Source organism: Salmo trutta, chromosome 23, assembly GCF_901001165.1.
Source record: "Salmo trutta chromosome 23, fSalTru1.1, whole genome shotgun sequence".
Lineage (NCBI taxonomy): Eukaryota > Metazoa > Chordata > Actinopteri > Salmoniformes > Salmonidae > Salmo > Salmo trutta.
Genome location: NC_042979.1, coordinates 8,710,111 through 8,729,190, shown reverse-complemented (window position 1 = coordinate 8,729,190; position 19,080 = coordinate 8,710,111). Strand labels below are relative to the sequence as shown.

Genomic DNA, 19,080 nt, shown 5'->3' with positions numbered 1-19,080 from the left:
CCTGCTTTCATCTGTGAAGAGCACAGGGCGCCAGTGGCGAATTTGCCAATCTTGATGTTCTCTGGCAAATGCCAAACATCCTGCACGGTGTTGGGCTGTAAGCACAACCCCCACCTGTGGACGTCGGGCCCTCATACCACCCTCATGGAGTCTGTTTCTGACCGTTTGAGCAGACGCATGCACATTTGTGGCCTGCTGGAGGTCATTTTGCAGGGCTCTGGCAGTGCTTCTCCTGCTCCTCCTTGCACAAAGGCGGAGGTAGCAGTCCTGCTGCTGGGTTGTTGCCCTCCTACGGCCTCCTCCACGTCCCCTGATGTACTGGCCTGTCTCCTGGTAGCGCCTCCATGCTCTGGACACTACGCTGACAGACACAGCAAACCTTCTTGCCTCAGCTCGCATTGATATGCTATCCTGGATGAGCTGCACTACCTGAGCCACTTGTGTGTGTTGTAGACTCCGTCTCATGCTACCACTAGAGTGAAAGCACCGCCAGCATTCAAAAGTGACCAAAACATCAGCCAGGAAGCATAGGAACTGAGAAGTGGTCTGTGGTCCCCACCTGCAGAACCACTCCTTTATTAGGGGTGTCTTGCTAATTGCCTATTAATTTCCACCTGTTGTCTATTCCATTTGCACAACAGCATGTGAAATTTATTGTCAATCAGTGTTGCTTCCTAAGTGGACAGTTTGATTTCACAGAAGTGTGATTGACTTGGAGTTACATTGTGTTGTTTAAGTGTTCCCTTTATTTTTTTGAGCAGTGTATATAGGAAAAAAACTAAACTTTTCTCAATTTCAATCAAAACACATACAAATGCATGCAATACCCATTCTGAAAAATTATTATACATAATAAATATAAAAAAACAAATTCAGGTTCAATGCAATAATCTTTTATTGATTTAAAGGTCCCATGCAGCCGTTTTTATCTCAATATCAAATCATTTCTGGGTGACAATATAGTACCTTACTGTTTGTACTTACCTTGTTGTTTTCAATTAAAATGGTCCCCAAAAAAACGCAATAGCAAAGAGCAAAATCATAAATTGTGTTCTGTACCCTGATTGATCATATGAGACACAAGGCCACGGCTATGCCCTGGTGGCCCAGAGGGTTAATGATCTGGCTTCATGTCCAAAGATTGTTCAATCCCACATATTCCTTAATCAAATCAAATCAAGCTTTATTTCTGCAGCACATTTCAGACATGGAATGAAACACAATGTGCTTCGCAGGAGAAAAAAAACGATGAAAAAACAATTAAAATAAAAGCTGAAATGTTTACTACACAACAAACACAAGACAAAAAACCCCCGAAATAATGTCATAAAATGACCAACTAAAAAGCAACCTAAGGAAAAGCAAAGCTAAAAAGGTGTGTTTTAAGATCTCTTTTCAATCTGTCCACAGTTTCAGTCCCCCTCAGATTCTCTGGCAGGCTATTCCAAAGGCTGCCTCTCCATGCCTCCATAGCAAATAAAGGCTGCCTCTCCATGACTCTTGGTCCTAGGCTTTGGGACAGTTAAAAGGCCAGTGCCAGAAGACCTGAGGGACCTACAGAATATATAACTTAAAAGCATGACTGGTATGTGTTGGGGTGCAACGTGTGCTCTCCGTCTGGTCCTGGTCAGTACCCGTGCTGCAGCATTCTGTATGTTTTTCACTTGACCAATGGCTTTCTTGGGTAGACCAGACAGGAGAGCACTGCAGTAGTCAAGCCTGCTTGTAATAAAAGCATGGATGATTCTCTCTGTATCAGCCTAAGAGAGAAACGGCCGCACCTTGGCAATGTTCCTCAGGTGATAAAAAGCTATTTTGGTCACATTCCGAATGTGTTCAGAATCTAAAATAACACCTAGGTTTTTAACCTGGTGTGTTATCTTTATTGCCTGTGAATTAAAATGTGCGGCTCATTCTCTCTCTGTGCTTTGGCTCCAACAATGAGTACCTCGGTCTTGTCTTGATTTAGCTGGAGGAAGTTGTGAGCCATCCAAGTATTTAAATCACGAATACAGTCTAATAATTGATCCATGGAGCTAAAATCCTCTGGTGACATGTAAAGTTGTGTGTCGTCTGCATAGCAGTGAAAATCAATGCTGTGATTTCTGATAACGCTGCCAAGGGGTAACATACAGTACCAGTCAAAAGTTTGGACACACCTACTCATTCAAGGGTTTTTCTTTATTTTTTAAAATTTTTACATTGTAGAATAACTGTGAAGACATCAAAACTATGAAATAACACATCTGGAATCATTTAGTAACCAAAAAAGTGTTAAATAAATCCAAATATATTTGAGATTCTTCAAAGTAGCCACCCTTTGCCTTGATGACAGCTTTGCACACTCTTAGCATTCTCTCAAACAGCTTCACCTGGAATGCTTTTCCAACAGTCTTGAAGGAGTTCCCACATATGCTGAGCACTTGTTGACTGCTTGTCCTTCACTCTGCAGTTGTACTCTTCCCAAACCATCTCAATTGGGTTGAGGTCGGGTGATTGTGGAGGCCAGGTCATCTGATGTAGCGCTCCATCACTCTCCTTCTTGGTCAAATAGCCCTTACACAGCCTGGAGGTGTGTTGGGTCATTGTCCTGTTGAAAAACAAATGATAGTGCCACTAAGCGCAAACCAGATTGGATGGCGTATCACTGCAGAATGCTGTGGTAGACATGCTGGTTAAGTGTGCCTTGAATAAATCACAGACAATGTCACCAACAAAGCACCCCCACACAATCACACCTCCTCCATGCTTCACGGTGGGAACCACACATGAGGAGATCATCCGTTTGTCTATTATGCGTCTCACAAAGACACGGTGGTTGGAACAAAAATCTCAAATTTGGACTCATCACACTAAAGACAGATTTCCACTGGTCTAATGACCATTGCTCATGTTTCTTGGCCCAAGAAAGTCTCTTCTTCTTATTGGTGTCCTTTAGTAGTGGTTTCTTTGCAGCAATTCGACCATGAAGGCCTGATTCACACAGTCTTGTCTGAACTCTGGGTCTTCCTTTCCTGTGGTGGTCCTCATAGCGCTTGATGAATTTTGCGACTGCACTTGAAGAAACGTTCAAAGTTCTTGAAATTTTCCAGATTGACTGACCTTCATGACTTAAAGTAATGATGGACTGTTGTTTCTCTTTAATTATTTGAGCTGTTCTTGCCATAATATGGACTTGGTCTTTTACCAAATAGGGTTATCTTCTGTATACCACCCCTGCCTTGTCACAACACAACTGATTTGCTCAAACGCATTAAGAAGGAAAGAAATTCCACAAATGTACTTTTAACAAGGCACACCTGTTAATTGAAATGCATTCCAGGTGACTACCTCAGGAAGCTGGTTGAGAGAATGCCAAGAGTGTGCAAAGCTGTCATCAAGGTAAAGGGTGGCTACTTTGAAGAATCTCAAATATAAAATATATTTTGATTTGTTTAACACTTTTTTGGTTACTACATGATTCCATATGCGTTCTTTCATAGTTTTGATGTCTTCACTGTTATTCTACAATGTAGAAAATGGTAAAAATAAAGAAAAAACCCTTGAATGAGTAGGTGTGTCCAAACGTTTGACTGGTACTGTATATAAACTGAACAGTACCAGACCCAAAATCGAACGTTGTGCAACGCCACATGTGATATGTATTTCCTCTGAGTTATGTTCACCAAGGGTGACAAAAAACTCTCGATCGGTGAAATAGGTCCTAAAACACTTTAGAACTGGACCGGAGAGGCCAACCAATCTCTTCAGTCTGTCCAGAAGGACATCGATGTCAACAGTGTCGAATGCAGCACTTAAATCTAAGAGTACAACGACAGAGAGCTGTTTGGCATCTGTGTTGGCTCTAAGATCATTTACCACTTTAACTAAGGCTGTCTCTGTGCTGTAGTGGGCACGAAAACCAGATTGGAATTTTTCAAAAGTACAGTTGGCACTTATAATAGTTTAGCTGTTTGAACACCAATCTCTCCAGAATTTTGCTTAAGAACGAAAGGTTGGAGATTGGCCGAAAATTGCTAAGAGCTGAACAATCTAGATCACTTTTCTTCAGAAGGGGTTTCACCGTACCAGTCTTTAGTGCCGTGGGGAAAGTGCCTGTGAACAGGGAGTGATTAACAATAACTTGCACTTCTTCAGATATGCAATTAAAAACTGTTTTGAAGAAGGTCATGTGGATAGGATCGAGAGGGCAGGTAGAAGGCTTAAGTTGTGATATCACTTTTCTCAGCATGTCTGTGTCAACCAGGGAAAATAACTCCATAGTGCCTTTGTGTGGTAGCCTAGGGCACATATCATCAAACCTCCTTCTCATCAGGTCTTCTTGACTGATATCCAGCCTAATGTTCGTTATCTTATCTCTGAAATATGCAGCAAACTCATCCCATTTAGATGTGGAGGAAAGTTCACATAGGTTTGCGGGGGTAGGATTTATCAGGCCATCAATGGTCGAGAAGAGCACTGTCTAATTATTCTGATTATTAATGATCAAGTTAGAAAAATGAGTCCGTCTGGCATTCATAATTGCCTTGTTATATATGCCAAGTTGCTCTCTCAGAATATCAAAATGGACGTTCAACTTTGACTTTCTCCGCTTCCGCTCTGCCTTTCAGCAGTTTCTCTTTAATTTATACGTGTCCTCACTCATCCAAGGGCCTCTCTGTTTGGATGTGACCTTTCTAAACCTCACTGGAGCTATGGCATCAATGGTTGCCCTTCATTTGCTATTAAAATTATCAGCTAAATCATCACAAGAGGAAGGCAGAATACGTGGTGGAGTATTGTTCATACACTCAATAAAATCTGGAGCAACTTCAGAGGTAAGATAGCGTTTCTTAATAATGTGTTCAGTATTACCCGGTGCTAAGGGCAACAAGGTAGTAAAAAATACACAGTGGTGATCAGATTAAGCAACATCAATAATAGAAGATGTGTCAATAGCAAGTCCCTTGGTAATAACTAGGTCCCGAGTATGGCCGTGGTTATGGGTGTGCCCAGTGACATGTTGGATAAAGTCCATAGAGCTCAAAAGATTCATAAATCCATTGGCCTTGGAGTCAGTCTCTATGTCAACATGAATATTAAAATCGCCCAACACAATGATTTTATCACAGTTCTCAAGGACAATAGCCAATAGCCTATACAGGGTTATGGCCAGCACTGGTGGCTGACATTTAAACAGTATAGCATGATGCTCAAAGACCCTGTAAAGTCGCCAAACCAATTGTCCTTACAGCTGAGAGCATTAGTAAAAATAGAGGCTGTCCCCCCACATTTTTCCCTTTTCTGATAGAGTATGAAAAGCTGTAGTCTGAGGGGGAGGCTTCAATAAGATCGGCACTACTGTCTGATGACAGCTATGTTTCAGTGAGAAACATGCAATCAACTTTGCGCTCACTAATGAGGTCATTCACGAGAAAGGTTTTACTTGTGATTGCTCTAACATTTAAAAGCGCCATATCAGTTTGTGTAAACTCACTAGAAGGCGGAGTTAAAGGAACATAAATGAGGTTACTCACAATAACCATAGTGCCATTTGTACAGGAGTTGATATGGTTTCCAAGTCCTCTTTTGCTTATTCTGACAGGGAGAACTGGACCACTACCAAACCCTGTCCGTCAGTCTCTAAAACCGTTTGCGATGTTTCTGGAAATAATCCTGGAACCCCTGGTCCCACAGCAAATCAAAGTTGTCACAAAAAGAGACATCCCTGTCGTTGCAAAGTTTCTTCAGGTACTCGTTCAGGGCACAGAGTCGGCTGAAACGTTACGAACCCCTTCAGGTACTCGTTCAGGGCACAGAGTCGGCTGAAACGTTACGAACCCCTTCAGGTACTCGTTCAGGGCACAGAGTCGGCTGAAACGTTACGAACCCCTTCAGGTACTCGTTCAGGGCACAGAGTCGGCTGAAACGTTACGAACCCCTTCAGGTACTCGTTCAGGGCACAGAGTCGGCTGAAACGTTACGAACCCCTTCAGGTACTCGTTCAGGGCACAGAGTCGGCTGAAACGTTACGAACCCCTTCAGGTACTCGTTCAGGGCACAGAGTCGGCTGAAACGTTACGAACCCCTTCAGGTACTCGTTCAGGGCACAGAGTCGGCTGAAACGTTACGAACCTCTTCGGTAGCATGTTTCTTTTGAAATTGAGCCTCAGATATATTGTACTACAAGAGAGGATGTCTTTATTTCGTCCAGATGTAGAAATCCAGTTTTTTACTAACTGTAAAAAATGCTATACTGTCTAAAAATGTACTGTTAAAATAAACGCACCTGATGTAATTCCTACTTTGAGACGCTTGATATGGTCCCCGTCCCCCGTCTAATTTTTCATGATCTGAATGGAAAAAGGGATCCTAGATCAGCACTCATAGTCTTGGGATACCTTGTAAAAATGGGCCCAGAAGTACCCAGCATATAAAGAGGATGGGTGAAGTGACGGCGAATAACTCAGTTACCAGTATTCCCCTGGGTAGGTTATGTCTAAGAAGGCTTAAAAGGAAGCATGGAATTCCTGATTGACCATACAGTCATGGCTATATACTAAAAAGAGAAGATGTACGAGAGCTTTCCTGGTGGCATGAAGGATAAAGGGCCTGGCTTGGGAACCAAAAGTTGCAGGTTCAAACCCTACATGTGCAGATTGTCAACATGTGAATTTTAAAACATATTGTTGTGTTTGTATGATTAAATGCTGTTCAGAAGTCCTATGAATTAAATGAAAATGCTGTGTGTTCATATCACCCTTTAGTGTGCCTACAATGTAGTCCTCAGATGTGAAATGCATTTAAATATGGAGAGGAAATAATGGGGACGTATTCCAATCTACTTTAAGGAACTACACTTTTGGATGCTGAGGTTGTGGTAATATTAGGTAAAACTTCAATTTAACATTTTCTAAATGTTCTTGAGAACCTTTGTGAATATCACAAGAATATTCTTGCAACATCCCAGACAACTCCCATAACTTAATGGAATGTTCTGGGGAACCTTTAAAGAACTTAGACCAGATGTTCTGTCAGCATTCTTACAACATTAAGGGAATGTCCTGTGCAACCTAACTTGTAAACATTGTATGAATGTCATCACAATTGAGCATATTTTGTGTTTTTGGGAACCTACAGTACTTTCAGAAAGTATTCATACCCCTTGACTTATTACACATTTTGTTGTGTTACAGCCTGAATTCAAAATTGATTACAAAAAAAATGTATCTCACACATCTTCACAAAATACCCCATAATGACAAAGTGAAAACATGTTTTTACAAAGTTTTGCAAATGTATTGAAAATGAAATATAGAAATATCTAATTTATGTAAGTATTCACACCCCTGAGTCAATACCTGTTAGAATCACCTTTGGCAGCGATTACAGCTGTCAGTCTTTCTGGATAAGTCTCTAAGAGCTTTGCACACCTGGAATGTACAATATTTGCCCATTATTCTTTTCAAATTCTTCAAGCTCTGTCAAGTTGGTTGTTGGTCATTGCTAGACAACCATTTTCATGTCTTGCCATAGATTTTCAAGCTGATTTAAGTCAAAACTGTAACTAGGCCACTCAGGAACATTCAATGTCGTCTTGGTAAGCAATTTGCCCCCAAACATAACACTTTGTATTCAGGACCTAAAGTTAATTTCTTTGCCACATTTTTTGCAATTTTACAAACAGGATGCATGTTTTGGAATATGTATATTCTGTACAGGCTTCTTTCTTTTCACTCTGTCATTTAGGTTAGTATAGTGGAGTCACTACAATGTTGATCCATCCTCAGTTATCTTCTATCATAGCCATTAAACTCTGTAACTGTATTAAAGTCACCACCTCTCCGGCGACTGAGTTAGGAAGGACGCCTGTGTCTTTGTAGTGACTGGGTGTATTGATACACCATTCCAAAGTGTAATTAATAACATCACCATGCTCAAAGAGATATTCAATGTCTGCTTTTTTCATTTTTACCCATCTACCAATTAGGGTGGGCCGTATCCAGATTTTCATATTGTCATAGCGTCCTTCTCTCACCTCAGGATTTACAATATTACCAGTTTAATACACAAGTAGGCGCCAAAAAAAATTCAAAAAAAATTACCATTGGGAGTCTATTACCAGAATGCTAACAAAACAAGTAATAGCGAATTTGCATGGAGGTTGCTAGCTAAATATGCTAACGAGTGCAAATGAAAATAAATTAATTGCAATCCAGCTCATAAAGTTATACATAGGTAGGAGCTACCGAATGTCTTTTTGGTGAGTTTGGACATTTACAAGCGAATGTGAAGAGAGACATTGTGCAAATTAACAATTTTTTGACGCATGCGGCTCTGTGAACTGTCGAGTCGGGAGTTGCTAGGGAAACTGGCCTGCCTGCCTGCTCTGCTGGGAGAATAGGGGGGAGAATAGGGAGGAGGAGCAAATGGACTGAGAATGGAGAGGAGAAAAAACGCAAGGAAATCAAGATAGCAGTGGCAGCTGTACAAATAACTCATCCAAAGGGCTTTGCCTTCTCAAACATGGGCAGAATTCAAACATAATATGCTGCCCCATCACCTTATTAATTCAGCCACTTACTTAGATAGCAAGTTAAACTAAGGGTCTTGTTAATAACGCATAATTCTGTGTTTTTCACAGCAGGTCAAAAAAGATAAAACTCCTAAAAAATATCTTGTTGTGTTTTGTAAACACAAATCTAAAATACTTATTTTTGTAAGTTCTGCTCGGCATCAGACTCATTTTGTGCTTCAGTTTCCACTTCTAAACTCGGATGAGAATTCACGAAGGGACATTTATATCTGCAGACAGCGCTCCGACTGATGTGTAACTTATTTTCTCCGATACCTTACTTGGTGTAGCCAGACTATTTTTCTCAGGTAAAATGCAAGGCGAACTTTAAGCAAAACATTAGGACATGTAGCTGGCTACATTCTTTCTATGACAGGCCTAAACATTAGAAATATCATGGCCATGCATCGTTTTTTTACAAAAAATATCTTGCTTTTTCATTGTGAGCTCATTTACTTGTGCAGCTGCCAGCCAAATAGCATTGCATTTTATTTTATTTAACCTTTATTTAACTAGGCAAGTCAGTTAAGAACAAATTCTTATTTACAATGAACGGCCTACCCCGGCCAAACCCTAACCCGGACGACGCTGGGCCAATTGTGCGCTGCCGATGTATTTTCTCCGATGTATTTTCTGTAAAGGAAAACTATATTTGCTTGCCCTTGATCACTCTATTAAAGGAAAAAAGAACACTGTTGACTTTCACTATAAAACGTGACCCCTGTCAATACACAGCTGGACTCACCTGCTCACGCTTTCTCCTGTTGTGCTATTTACAAACAAATACGTGACTGTGCTGGGGAACTAAGTAAGCTTTATATAATGTGACAGGTGAAATAAGAACGCAATCTGCTTTATCTCCTAACTCATTGCACAAGTTGACTGCGGGTATTTACTTGGAATATAGCTACAAATATTAAAATGTATAGGAAGAAATTCAAATAAATAGTTTCAACGGTATTGACGGAATTGAAAAATCCTTCCCTGGCTATTTCCAAATACGCCGGTATACGGTATACCGCCCAAGCCGACTACCAATAGATGCCCTTCTTTGTGAAGCATTGTAAACCTCCCTGGTCTTTAAGGTTGAATCTGTGTTTGAAATTCACCGCTTGATGGACCTTACAGATAATTGTATGTGTGGGGTTAGGGCTGTGACGGTCACAACATTTTGTCAGCCGGTGATTGTCAAACAAATAACTGTCGGTCTCACGGTAATTGACCGTTAATTACCATAACCACATTTAGCATCTCCATTTTCATGCCAGGTAGGCTATACTCTTGTTGTAAAGAAAAGCAATGTGCTTAATATTAGGAAAGTTGAGAAATAAATATAGTAGACCTAGCCTATAGAAAGCTGATTGGGTCCTCCTCTTTTTAATAGAAGCCATCACTCTTTTTTCGCACGCAATTGCATAGCCTATAGAAACGTTGTGCAACATGAGCTCATGGGCTCTCCTGAAGTGTTTGGTTAGATTTGCGAATATATTTGCATTGATGTCAGAGTGATTAGAGGGACAATAGAGTGCTGAGTACCAGGCAGTTAGCAAGTTTGGTAGGCTACTAATGACCATCAGCAGCATCAGAGCTTGGAGAAGCCTAATTACTGTGACTAAACAGTCATGTGGTCATGTGGACTGCCTTCATGATTCGGGAACACCTGTGTGGCGATAATACAGTCACTGTAACAGCCCTATGTTGGGTACAGAGATGAGATAGTCCTTCAAAAATCCTGGTAAGCACTATTATTGCACACCTAGTGAGTCCATGCAACTTAATATGTGACTTGTTAAGCACATTTTTACTCCTGAACTTACTTAGGCTTGCCATAACAAATGGGTTGAATACTTCTTGAAAAGTTTGTGGTCATATGCACATCCTTAAAAACATAGGTGCTGGGCTAATGAAGAACACTAGGATGGAACAAGAAGGACCACACACTGTAAAAGCTCCCAATTCACCGCTTTATTTACGTTTCAATCCTAAACCTGACGCAGATCCGTTGGGTGAATTGGGAGCTTTAACAGTGTGTGGTCCATCTTGTTCTTTACTTGGATAATTATTGACTCAAGACCTTTCAGCTTTTCATTTGTCATTAATAATTCCACTTTGACATTATGGGTATTGTGTGTAGGCCAGTGACACAAAATCTCAAATGAATCTATTTTAATTTCTATCTGTAACACAACAAAATGTGGAAAAGGTTAAGGGGTGTGAATACTTTGTGAAGGCGCTGTATCTATTGTAATGTACCCCCACTGTTCCCACAGCCTAATGAAATGTTCTGGGAACCTTTCAAGAACTCAGAAAGACTGTTTTGTCAATATTCTTGCAACATCCAAGGAATGTTTTGTGCACACTGATTTTGTGCAAACATTATCTGAATGTCATCAGAACTGGACAGTTTTAGTTTTTTTGGGAACATATCTTTTGTGATGTCCCCACAATGTTCCCACCATACTGTTCCCACAACCTAATGAAACATTTTGAGAACCTTTAAAGAACAGACAAAAATTGTTCTAGGAATGATCTTGTAATATCTGGTAAATGTTTTTTGCACCCTAAAATAAACATTGTAGAATCATCCACACAACTGCACAATTTTGGGGGGGTTTTGGTAACATATCTTTTGTGATGACCCCACAGTGTTCCCACCAGACTGTTACCACAACCTAATGAAACATTCTGGAAACCTTTAAAGAACAAACTAAATGTCTTCTGGGAACGTTCTTGCAACAGCAGGCAAAGGTTTTATACAAACACTGTATAATCATCAGCACAACTGGACAGGTTTTGTGTTCTTAGAACATTTACCCCAACCTAACGAATGTTCTTGGAACTTGCACAGAACCAATTGTGGTTTGCTGGGAAAAATTACTGGTACATTGTGTTATTACATTACTTGAAAACCTAGTTAGAACTTTTGGGGAATGTTCGGTTGTGGTTGTTACAGATGTTGTGCACACCATTTTAGTGAATGTTAGGAGAACATTTTTTATGTTTGGTTTTGGGATGTTATCATCCTAATGTTAGATAAAACCCTATTTAGAACTTAATGGGAATCTTAGCTAATGTTCTGGGAATGTTCCTGGTTTGTTGGGATCCCTCTATTTTTAAGGTTGCTAGGAGGAAGCTGGTTCTAAGAAGGCTTGTCCTCCTGTAAAGGGTTAAGTTGTTGTTCCCTTTTGGAAGAGCAAAGTAAACCTCAGCCATTCACTAAAGGCAATTACCTGCCTCTCTGACTCTGTCAAGGTACTGAATGGAGTATCACTGACTTTGATTGATGGAAGATTTAACCCATGAGTGGTTTTGGGATAACAGAGAGCACTGAGGATGCTAGCTTGATGAAAACAATGGTCAAATAAATGCTTTTGTCCTGGTGAATTTAGGTTTTGTTTGTGTTGAAACAACGTTTGAACGTCCCAGTGAGATCTTATTGTTACACACAACGCAATGCAAAATGTTCCTTTAAATTCTATGAAAGTTAATTCAAATACCGTACTTTAGTCCTAAAAAATACTTTGAACAAATATTGTGTATGGCTGCAAACTCAACCCCCCCAGCACCCCACTCCTCCTAACTATTTCAAGGTGGGCCTTTTTTTCTGAAGCTGAAAATTGAGCCAGTTAGGAGGCTTGTGGATACTCGACCACAAATCTTAAAAATAACAGTTGAGAGCAAGCATCGAACGTTTACTTTGGAAAACAAACATCGTCCCAGACCACCGTTTCATTGCCCCGACCGTAGTGCGTCCACAGAACTCCTACACACACGCACACGCACGCACACACACACACACAAAAACACGTATAGTAATTTCAGAGAGAGCAGAGAGTGTAGAGCGAGTCTGGCGTTGACAGCTCTGGCCTGGAAATGAAGCCTTGTAGTAATGAAGGTCAAACACTGGGAGTGTGTGTGTAAATGAATTAAGTCATAACATACAGACACGCTAGACTAACCCCATGGCTATCAGAGGAGATTGCTAGCCGCTAGCCATGGGGTCTGAGCTAAAGGCTAATCTCTCCCACAGCGCTGACCGGCGTGGTGTGTATGTGAGTGTGTGTGTGTGTTATGACTTAATTCATTTACACACACACACTCCCAGCCCCCCCTATGGCCTGCGGTTCCTGCCCTGGTCATTGTTCCCTGCTGAGCAGAGGTCAGCACTCAATTGTTCTCTCTTTCACAACAATGAGATAATGCTGACTCCCTCCCTCCCTGGCACTGTCCCCTGTAGCCAGTTCACATAATCCACCAGGACTGTGTTAGGGATATCAACATGTCACTTCTAAATGTCATCTGTGCATGTGTACTATTGAATGTCACCTCTTAATGGGAAGCAGGACAACAATGGAGGGAGGGAGGCCTGCTGGGAGTTCCTCTGTAGTGGCTGACACAGACATTGTGTTCACTAGAGTGGCTGGGGAAGACGCTGGTTTACGATAGGAGGGATTGAGAGGGTTGGATCCATACCTTCCAGTTCCAGTTCTATACTTCTTATAGTTCCCGGTGCATAGCGGGGAAAACTCAGTATTGGAGAAGAGAGAAAAAAAAAATCAAGCATATTGGCCGCGTTTGATCTAGTCTCTAGTTGTCTAAGCGCTGTCTCGATCAACATCACACAAATGATTAAATCACTAATCTTACCCTAGTACTGTATTTCAGTCTGTCTTTTCTCACCCGAGTGGCGTGATGGAGCTGACTGGGGATTGGACCTTACTTCAATAGTAATGAAAGTCAGTCACCCTTTCCTTCAGCTGGGTTCAGGCCTGTAGTGCGTGTGTGCCTGCGTGTTTGTGTGTTCAGGCCTGTTTATCCTGCTGTACTTTCAGCCTGTGAAATACAGTATATTGCTTTGACCTGAGCTCACTGAGAGTCTTTATTTGTCCTGAGGGAAAGTGCTGTTGGTCCTCGCACACGCACACACGCGCACACATACATTTACATGGACATTTGAGCTATTTAGCAGACGTTCTATTCCAGAGCGACTTACAATTAGTTAGCGTTGTTACCTTCAAGTAAGTCTCTGTTTTTCTAGGGCGTTGTGGACGGGGATTACGGATGGGCGTAAGCATCTGCCTCTGATTCCAAAGGTTGCATGTTTGAATCCAGCGATAGAAAGTTGTTTTTGAGATTTCGTTTTTTTGCCTATCCCAAACCTTAACCCTTACCTTAACCGTTCAGAGTTAATACCTAAACTTAACCTTAAACACAAATTTGACCTTTGTAACAACTTTGAAATGCGACCTTTGAGAAACATGGCTTAACGTCTAAATCTGACTCAAGACTGTGAGAGCTAGTTGTTTAAGATTGCTAGGCGAGACCACGACGCATCACAATCGGAACAAGTACATTTTCCCTCGGTGAAGTCGTTATGTTCCCTCAGCAAAGTCAGTGGTAGTAGGCAAAAACAAGCGCATTTTAAAACATTTGAATTACATTTTGGGGTTGGGGGGGAGGTTGCCGTGGGATTTATTTACAATACTCTTTAAAGAGGTAGGGTTTCAGACGTTTTTGGAAGATGGGTAGGGACGCCGCTGTCCTGGCGTTAGGGGGAAGCTGGTTCCACCATTGGGATGACAGGACAGAGAAGAGTTTTGACTGGGCTGAGCTGGACCTGCCAGGTAGGATGCAATCCAGAGCCTGAGACCTCAAGGCCCGAGGAGGGTGGAGAGGAGGATCTGATGGTTTGCGGTGTTGAAGATCTAGGAGGTGGAGAACAGAGAAGAGAGCGTCAGCTTCGGAAGAGCGGAGAGCCTCCGTGACAAAGCTTGAGTGGTTAGGGTCAAGAAGATGGTTCTGAGAGAGATAACGAGAGACTTGGTCAGAGATCGCACGCTCAACTGTTTTGGAAAGAAAAGAAACAAGGGATACCGTCTGTAGTTTTTGCTGTCAGAAGGGTCGAGTGTTGGTTTCTTGAGGAGGGGAACCACTCTGGCCATCTTGAAGTCAGAGGGGAGGCAGCCAGTGGTCGTCAGGGATAAGTTGATGAGGGAAGTGAGGAATGGGAGAAGGTCTCCAGAGATGTTCTGCAGAAGGGAGGAGGGGATGGGGTTTAGTGGGAAGGTTGTCGGGTGGCTGGACATCGCTAGCCACACAATTTCATCTGGAGAGACAAGAGAGAAAGTTCTCAGACAGAGAATGTTTTCAACAATAATGTCTTTGCCTCTTCTCTGATCCAATTGGAAAGCCTTCCAAGGCAGAGAACACCAACCCAAGCCCCAGCACTGGCCCCGGCCCTGGCCCCAGTACCTGTCCCAGTCCTAGCTCCAGCCTCATCTCTAATGCTAACCCCAGCCACAACCCCAGCACCTTACCCCCGCCCAGTCTAGTCTGAACCAAACAGTGTTGATCCAGCCCCCAGTCAAGGCCTGCCCTGTCCTAACCTCATCCCCGACCCTAATCCCATCCCCAGCCCTAACCCCAGCCCTAACCCCATCCCCAGCCCTAACGACATCCCCAGCCCCAGCCCTAACCCCATCCCCAGCCCTAACCCCATCCCCAGCCCTAACGACATCCCCAGCCCTAACCCCAGGCCCTAACCCCAGGCCTAATCCAAACCCCAGCCCTAACCCCATCTCCAGCCCTAATCCCAGCCCTAACCCCAAACCCAGCCCTAACCCCATCCCCAGCCCTAACCCCATCCCCAGCCCTAACCCCAGTCCTAACCCCAGCCCTAATCCCAGCCCTAACCGCAGCCCTAATCCCAACCCCAGCCCTAACCCCATCCCCAGCTCTAATCCCATCCCCAGCACTAACCCCATCCCCAGCTCTAATCCCATCCCCAGCCCTAACCACAGCCCTAACCCCATCCCCAGCTCTAATCCCATCCCCAGCCCTAACCCCAACCCCAGCCCTAACCCCATCCCCAGCCCTAACCCCATCACCAGCCCTAACCCCAGCCCTAGCCCCAGCCCTAACCCCATCCCCAGCCCTAACCCCATCCCCAGCCCTAATCCCATCCCGAGCCCTAACCACATCCCCAGCCCTAACCCCATCCCCAGCCCTAATCCCATCCCCAGCCCTAATCCCATCCCCAGCCCTAACGACATCCCCAGCCCTAACCCCATCCCCAGCCCTAATCCCATCCCCGGCCCTAACCCCATCCCCAGCCCTAACCCCAGCCCTAATCCCATCCCCAGCCCTAACCCCAAACCCAGCCCTAACCCCAGCCATAACCCTAACCCCAGCCCTAACCCCATCCCCAGCCCTAATCCCATCCCCAGCCCTAACTCCATCCCTAACCCCATCCCCAGCCCTAACCCCATCCCCAGCCCTAACCCCAAACCCAGCCCTAACACCAGCTCCAGCCCTAACCCCATCCCCAGCCCTAACCCCATCCCCAGCCCTAATCCCATCCCCAGCCCTAATCCCATCCCCAGCCCTAACCCCAAACCCAGCCCTAACCCCAGCCCTAACCCATCCCCAGCCCTAATCCCATCTCCAGCCCTAACCCATCCCCAGCACTAACCCCATCCCCAGCCCTAACCCCAGCCCTAACCCCATCCCCAGCCCTAACCCCATCCCCAGCCCTAACCCCAGCCCTAACCCCATCCCCAGCCCTAACCCTAACCCCATCCCCAGCGCTAACCCCATCCCTAACCCCATCCCCAGCCCTAACCCCATCCCTAATCCCATCCCCAGCCCTAACCCATCTCCAACCCTAACCCCAGCCTTAACCCCATCCCCAGCCCTAATCTCATCCCCAGCCCTAACCTCATCCCCAGCCCTAACCCCATCCCCAGCCCTAATCCCATCCCCAGCCCTAACCTCATCCCCAGCCCTAATCCCATCCCCAGCCCTAATCCCATCCCCAGCCCTAACCCATCTCCAACCCTAACCCCAGCCCTAACCCCAGCCCTAATCCCATCCCCAGCCCTAACCTCATCCCCAGCCCTAATCCCATCCCCAGCCCTAACCCCATCCCCAGCCCTAACCCATCTCCAACCCTAACCCCAGCCCTAACCCCATCCCCAGCCCTAACCCCAACCCCAGCCCTAACCCCATCCCCAGCCCTAACCCCAGCCCCAGCACAGCCCCAGTCTAGTCTGTACCAGACAGGGCCGACCCAGCGTGGATGTTTCTAATTACCCACTCAAATAAGTGTTCTATTATCCATCACAAATCAACAGTGGAAACAAAGCAGTTGTTCCAAACACAAAACATATTGTTTGCTGCATGAGAGAAATAATAACATAACAGACTGTCTCAGGCCAGAATAGAGCGGTTTTAGGAAAAAGGTCTTTACAGGCAATAGACTGTACTAAGGTTAGTTAAACTAGGCTTTGTTAACTACCCTAACATTCTAATGTGTTGTTTTTGATTCGCTGTTTTCCAGGCATGTCCTTCGGGATCCCGGGATTTCCGGGTGAAGCAGTGTGCCGACTTCGACAGCATGCCGTTCCGTGGGAAATACTACAACTGGAAGCCCTACACTGGAGGTGAGATCGGAATAATGCATTAATCCATCAATCGCTCCCGTCCATTCCGCTGTTTTTCTCCACCCGTTTGTAGTAGTTTATTTGGCGCTTTGATACCTTTCATCATACAGTAGCTTCCCAGAGCCTGTGGTCCTCTCTGGCCCTCAGTGACAGTCTAAAGGCTTCTCTCTGTGACTGTGTTGTGTACACACCTAATACCAACAGTAGGCAGGACTGTTTGATAGGCCCAGAATTCCTGGGATTCCCACATTGTGTTTGATGGCCCTCTGGACAGCAATTCCAACTCTTTAGCCCTCAATGAAGACATGGGAGTGGGAGTGTGGGAGGGGTGGGATTTGGGTCCATTGAGGCTTGAATTCTGGGTCATCACTATCTGGGCTATAATTGGTGGATTGGTACCAGGACTTACTATTACCTTACAGATGTAGGCTCTTAATTTGATCACTTTTAAGCTGGTGAGAATTTTCCTGCACCGCAGAAAATGTAGATGAGCTTCACGATTTACATAAATTCACTGAAAAACCGCACTTAATTATATTAACAGTATTGCACTTTTCATGCAGCCTCATTTTGGCCAGCTAATAGCCTAACCACCAATCAAGCAACATTATGTACGAAACGTTCAAATCCTGTTGCTGCAGGATTATTTTGCTGTGACAATACTGGTCAAATTAACATCCAACACCTGTATGTATTCTCTAATTTTCACTAGAGATCGCAGTGGAAAGTTACTCACAAAGAAACACACACACACATGCATGCACACATACACACACACACACAACCACACACGCGCACACATACAACTCATAAAGCACAGTCTAGTCCTACTCTCTCCCAGGCCGTTGCGCTAAAAGTTGAACTCTGTTATCACACAACTCCCATTCGTCAACGCTATGAGCTCCTCTGTAGCTGGTACAAATCTATTGGACTGTCAGCCTACATTTAGAGATTGGAGAAAACCTCAGTGTGGATGTCACTGTGTGTGTGTGTGTGTGTGAGTGTCATGGCAGCCCCAGCTACCTCTCCCAGTGTCAGTACTGAAGTGACGTCAGGCCCCAGGTCCAGGATCAGATCTAAGCATGACTAATAGAAGTCTTTATTACTATCAACAAACTCTAGAGGAGAGCAGAGAACAGGGCCTTGGTTCATGTCCTGGGACTCCTGGCTCACAACTAGCACCACAAAAGGTTTTCTGGGATTTCAAATCAAATCAATATTGTAAACTGCATTAATTTCTTATAGATAGATGTATTCATAGTCATGTCATTCATCATGGCACTCATGATGGGTATGATGTGAATCAACTGTTATTTATAAACTGGGAGGTTCGAGTCCTGAATGCTGATTGGCTGACAGCCATGGTATATCAGACCGTATACCACGGGTATGACAAAACATGTATTTTTACTGCTCTAATTACGTTGGTAACCATTTTATAATAGCAATAAGGCACCTCTGGGGTTTGTGGTATATGGCCAATATACCACGGCTAAGGTCTGTATCCAAGAAGAGTTCTTAGCCGTGGTATATAGGCCATATACCACAGCCCCTCGTACCTCATTGCTTAAATAGAACATGTGTTATAATGTGTTTGAACCTGTAATCGTTATGACTGAACCTTAGTTTTCTGTCTGTGGCTGGTGGGTGTAGCCGAGAAATGTCTCTAAGTTTGAGGTCGATGTGGCTCAGTTGGTAAAGCATGGCACTTACAATGCCCAGGGTCATGCCACCCATGTGTAAAATGTACGCACGCATACTATTAGTCGCTTTGGGTAAAAGCGTCTGCTTAATGGCAGATATTATTAGGATATATTAAGTTGTGTCTGATATCTCCCTACTGTATGTATAACTATGTGTACATGAGTCGACCCCTGCCCTGTGGAAGTTCGTCCAGCACGTTGAACCTTCTGACCTCTTTCCTGTGTGTTCCAGGTGGCGTGAAGCCGTGTGCTCTGAACTGTCTGGCGGAGGGCTATAACTTCTACACCGAGCGCTCCCCGGCCGTCATCGATGGAACACGCTGCCAGGCCGACTCACTGGACATCTGCATCAATGGAGAGTGCAAGGTGAGAGAGAGAGAGA

At 44.1% G+C, this 19,080-nt stretch overlaps 1 protein-coding gene across 1 annotated transcript in view; it reads left to right on the top strand.

The window, feature by feature from the left end:
• LOC115159229 (A disintegrin and metalloproteinase with thrombospondin motifs 6) overlaps positions 1-19,080 on the top strand; it is a gene marked incomplete in the record, with an annotated part of 225,356 nt that overhangs the window by 179,528 nt on the left and 26,748 nt on the right. Inside the window, 2 exon segments of the mRNA XM_029708726.1 lie at positions 16,893-16,995; positions 18,931-19,064. Coding sequence (XP_029564586.1) covers positions 16,893-16,995; positions 18,931-19,064 — 237 coding nt within the window.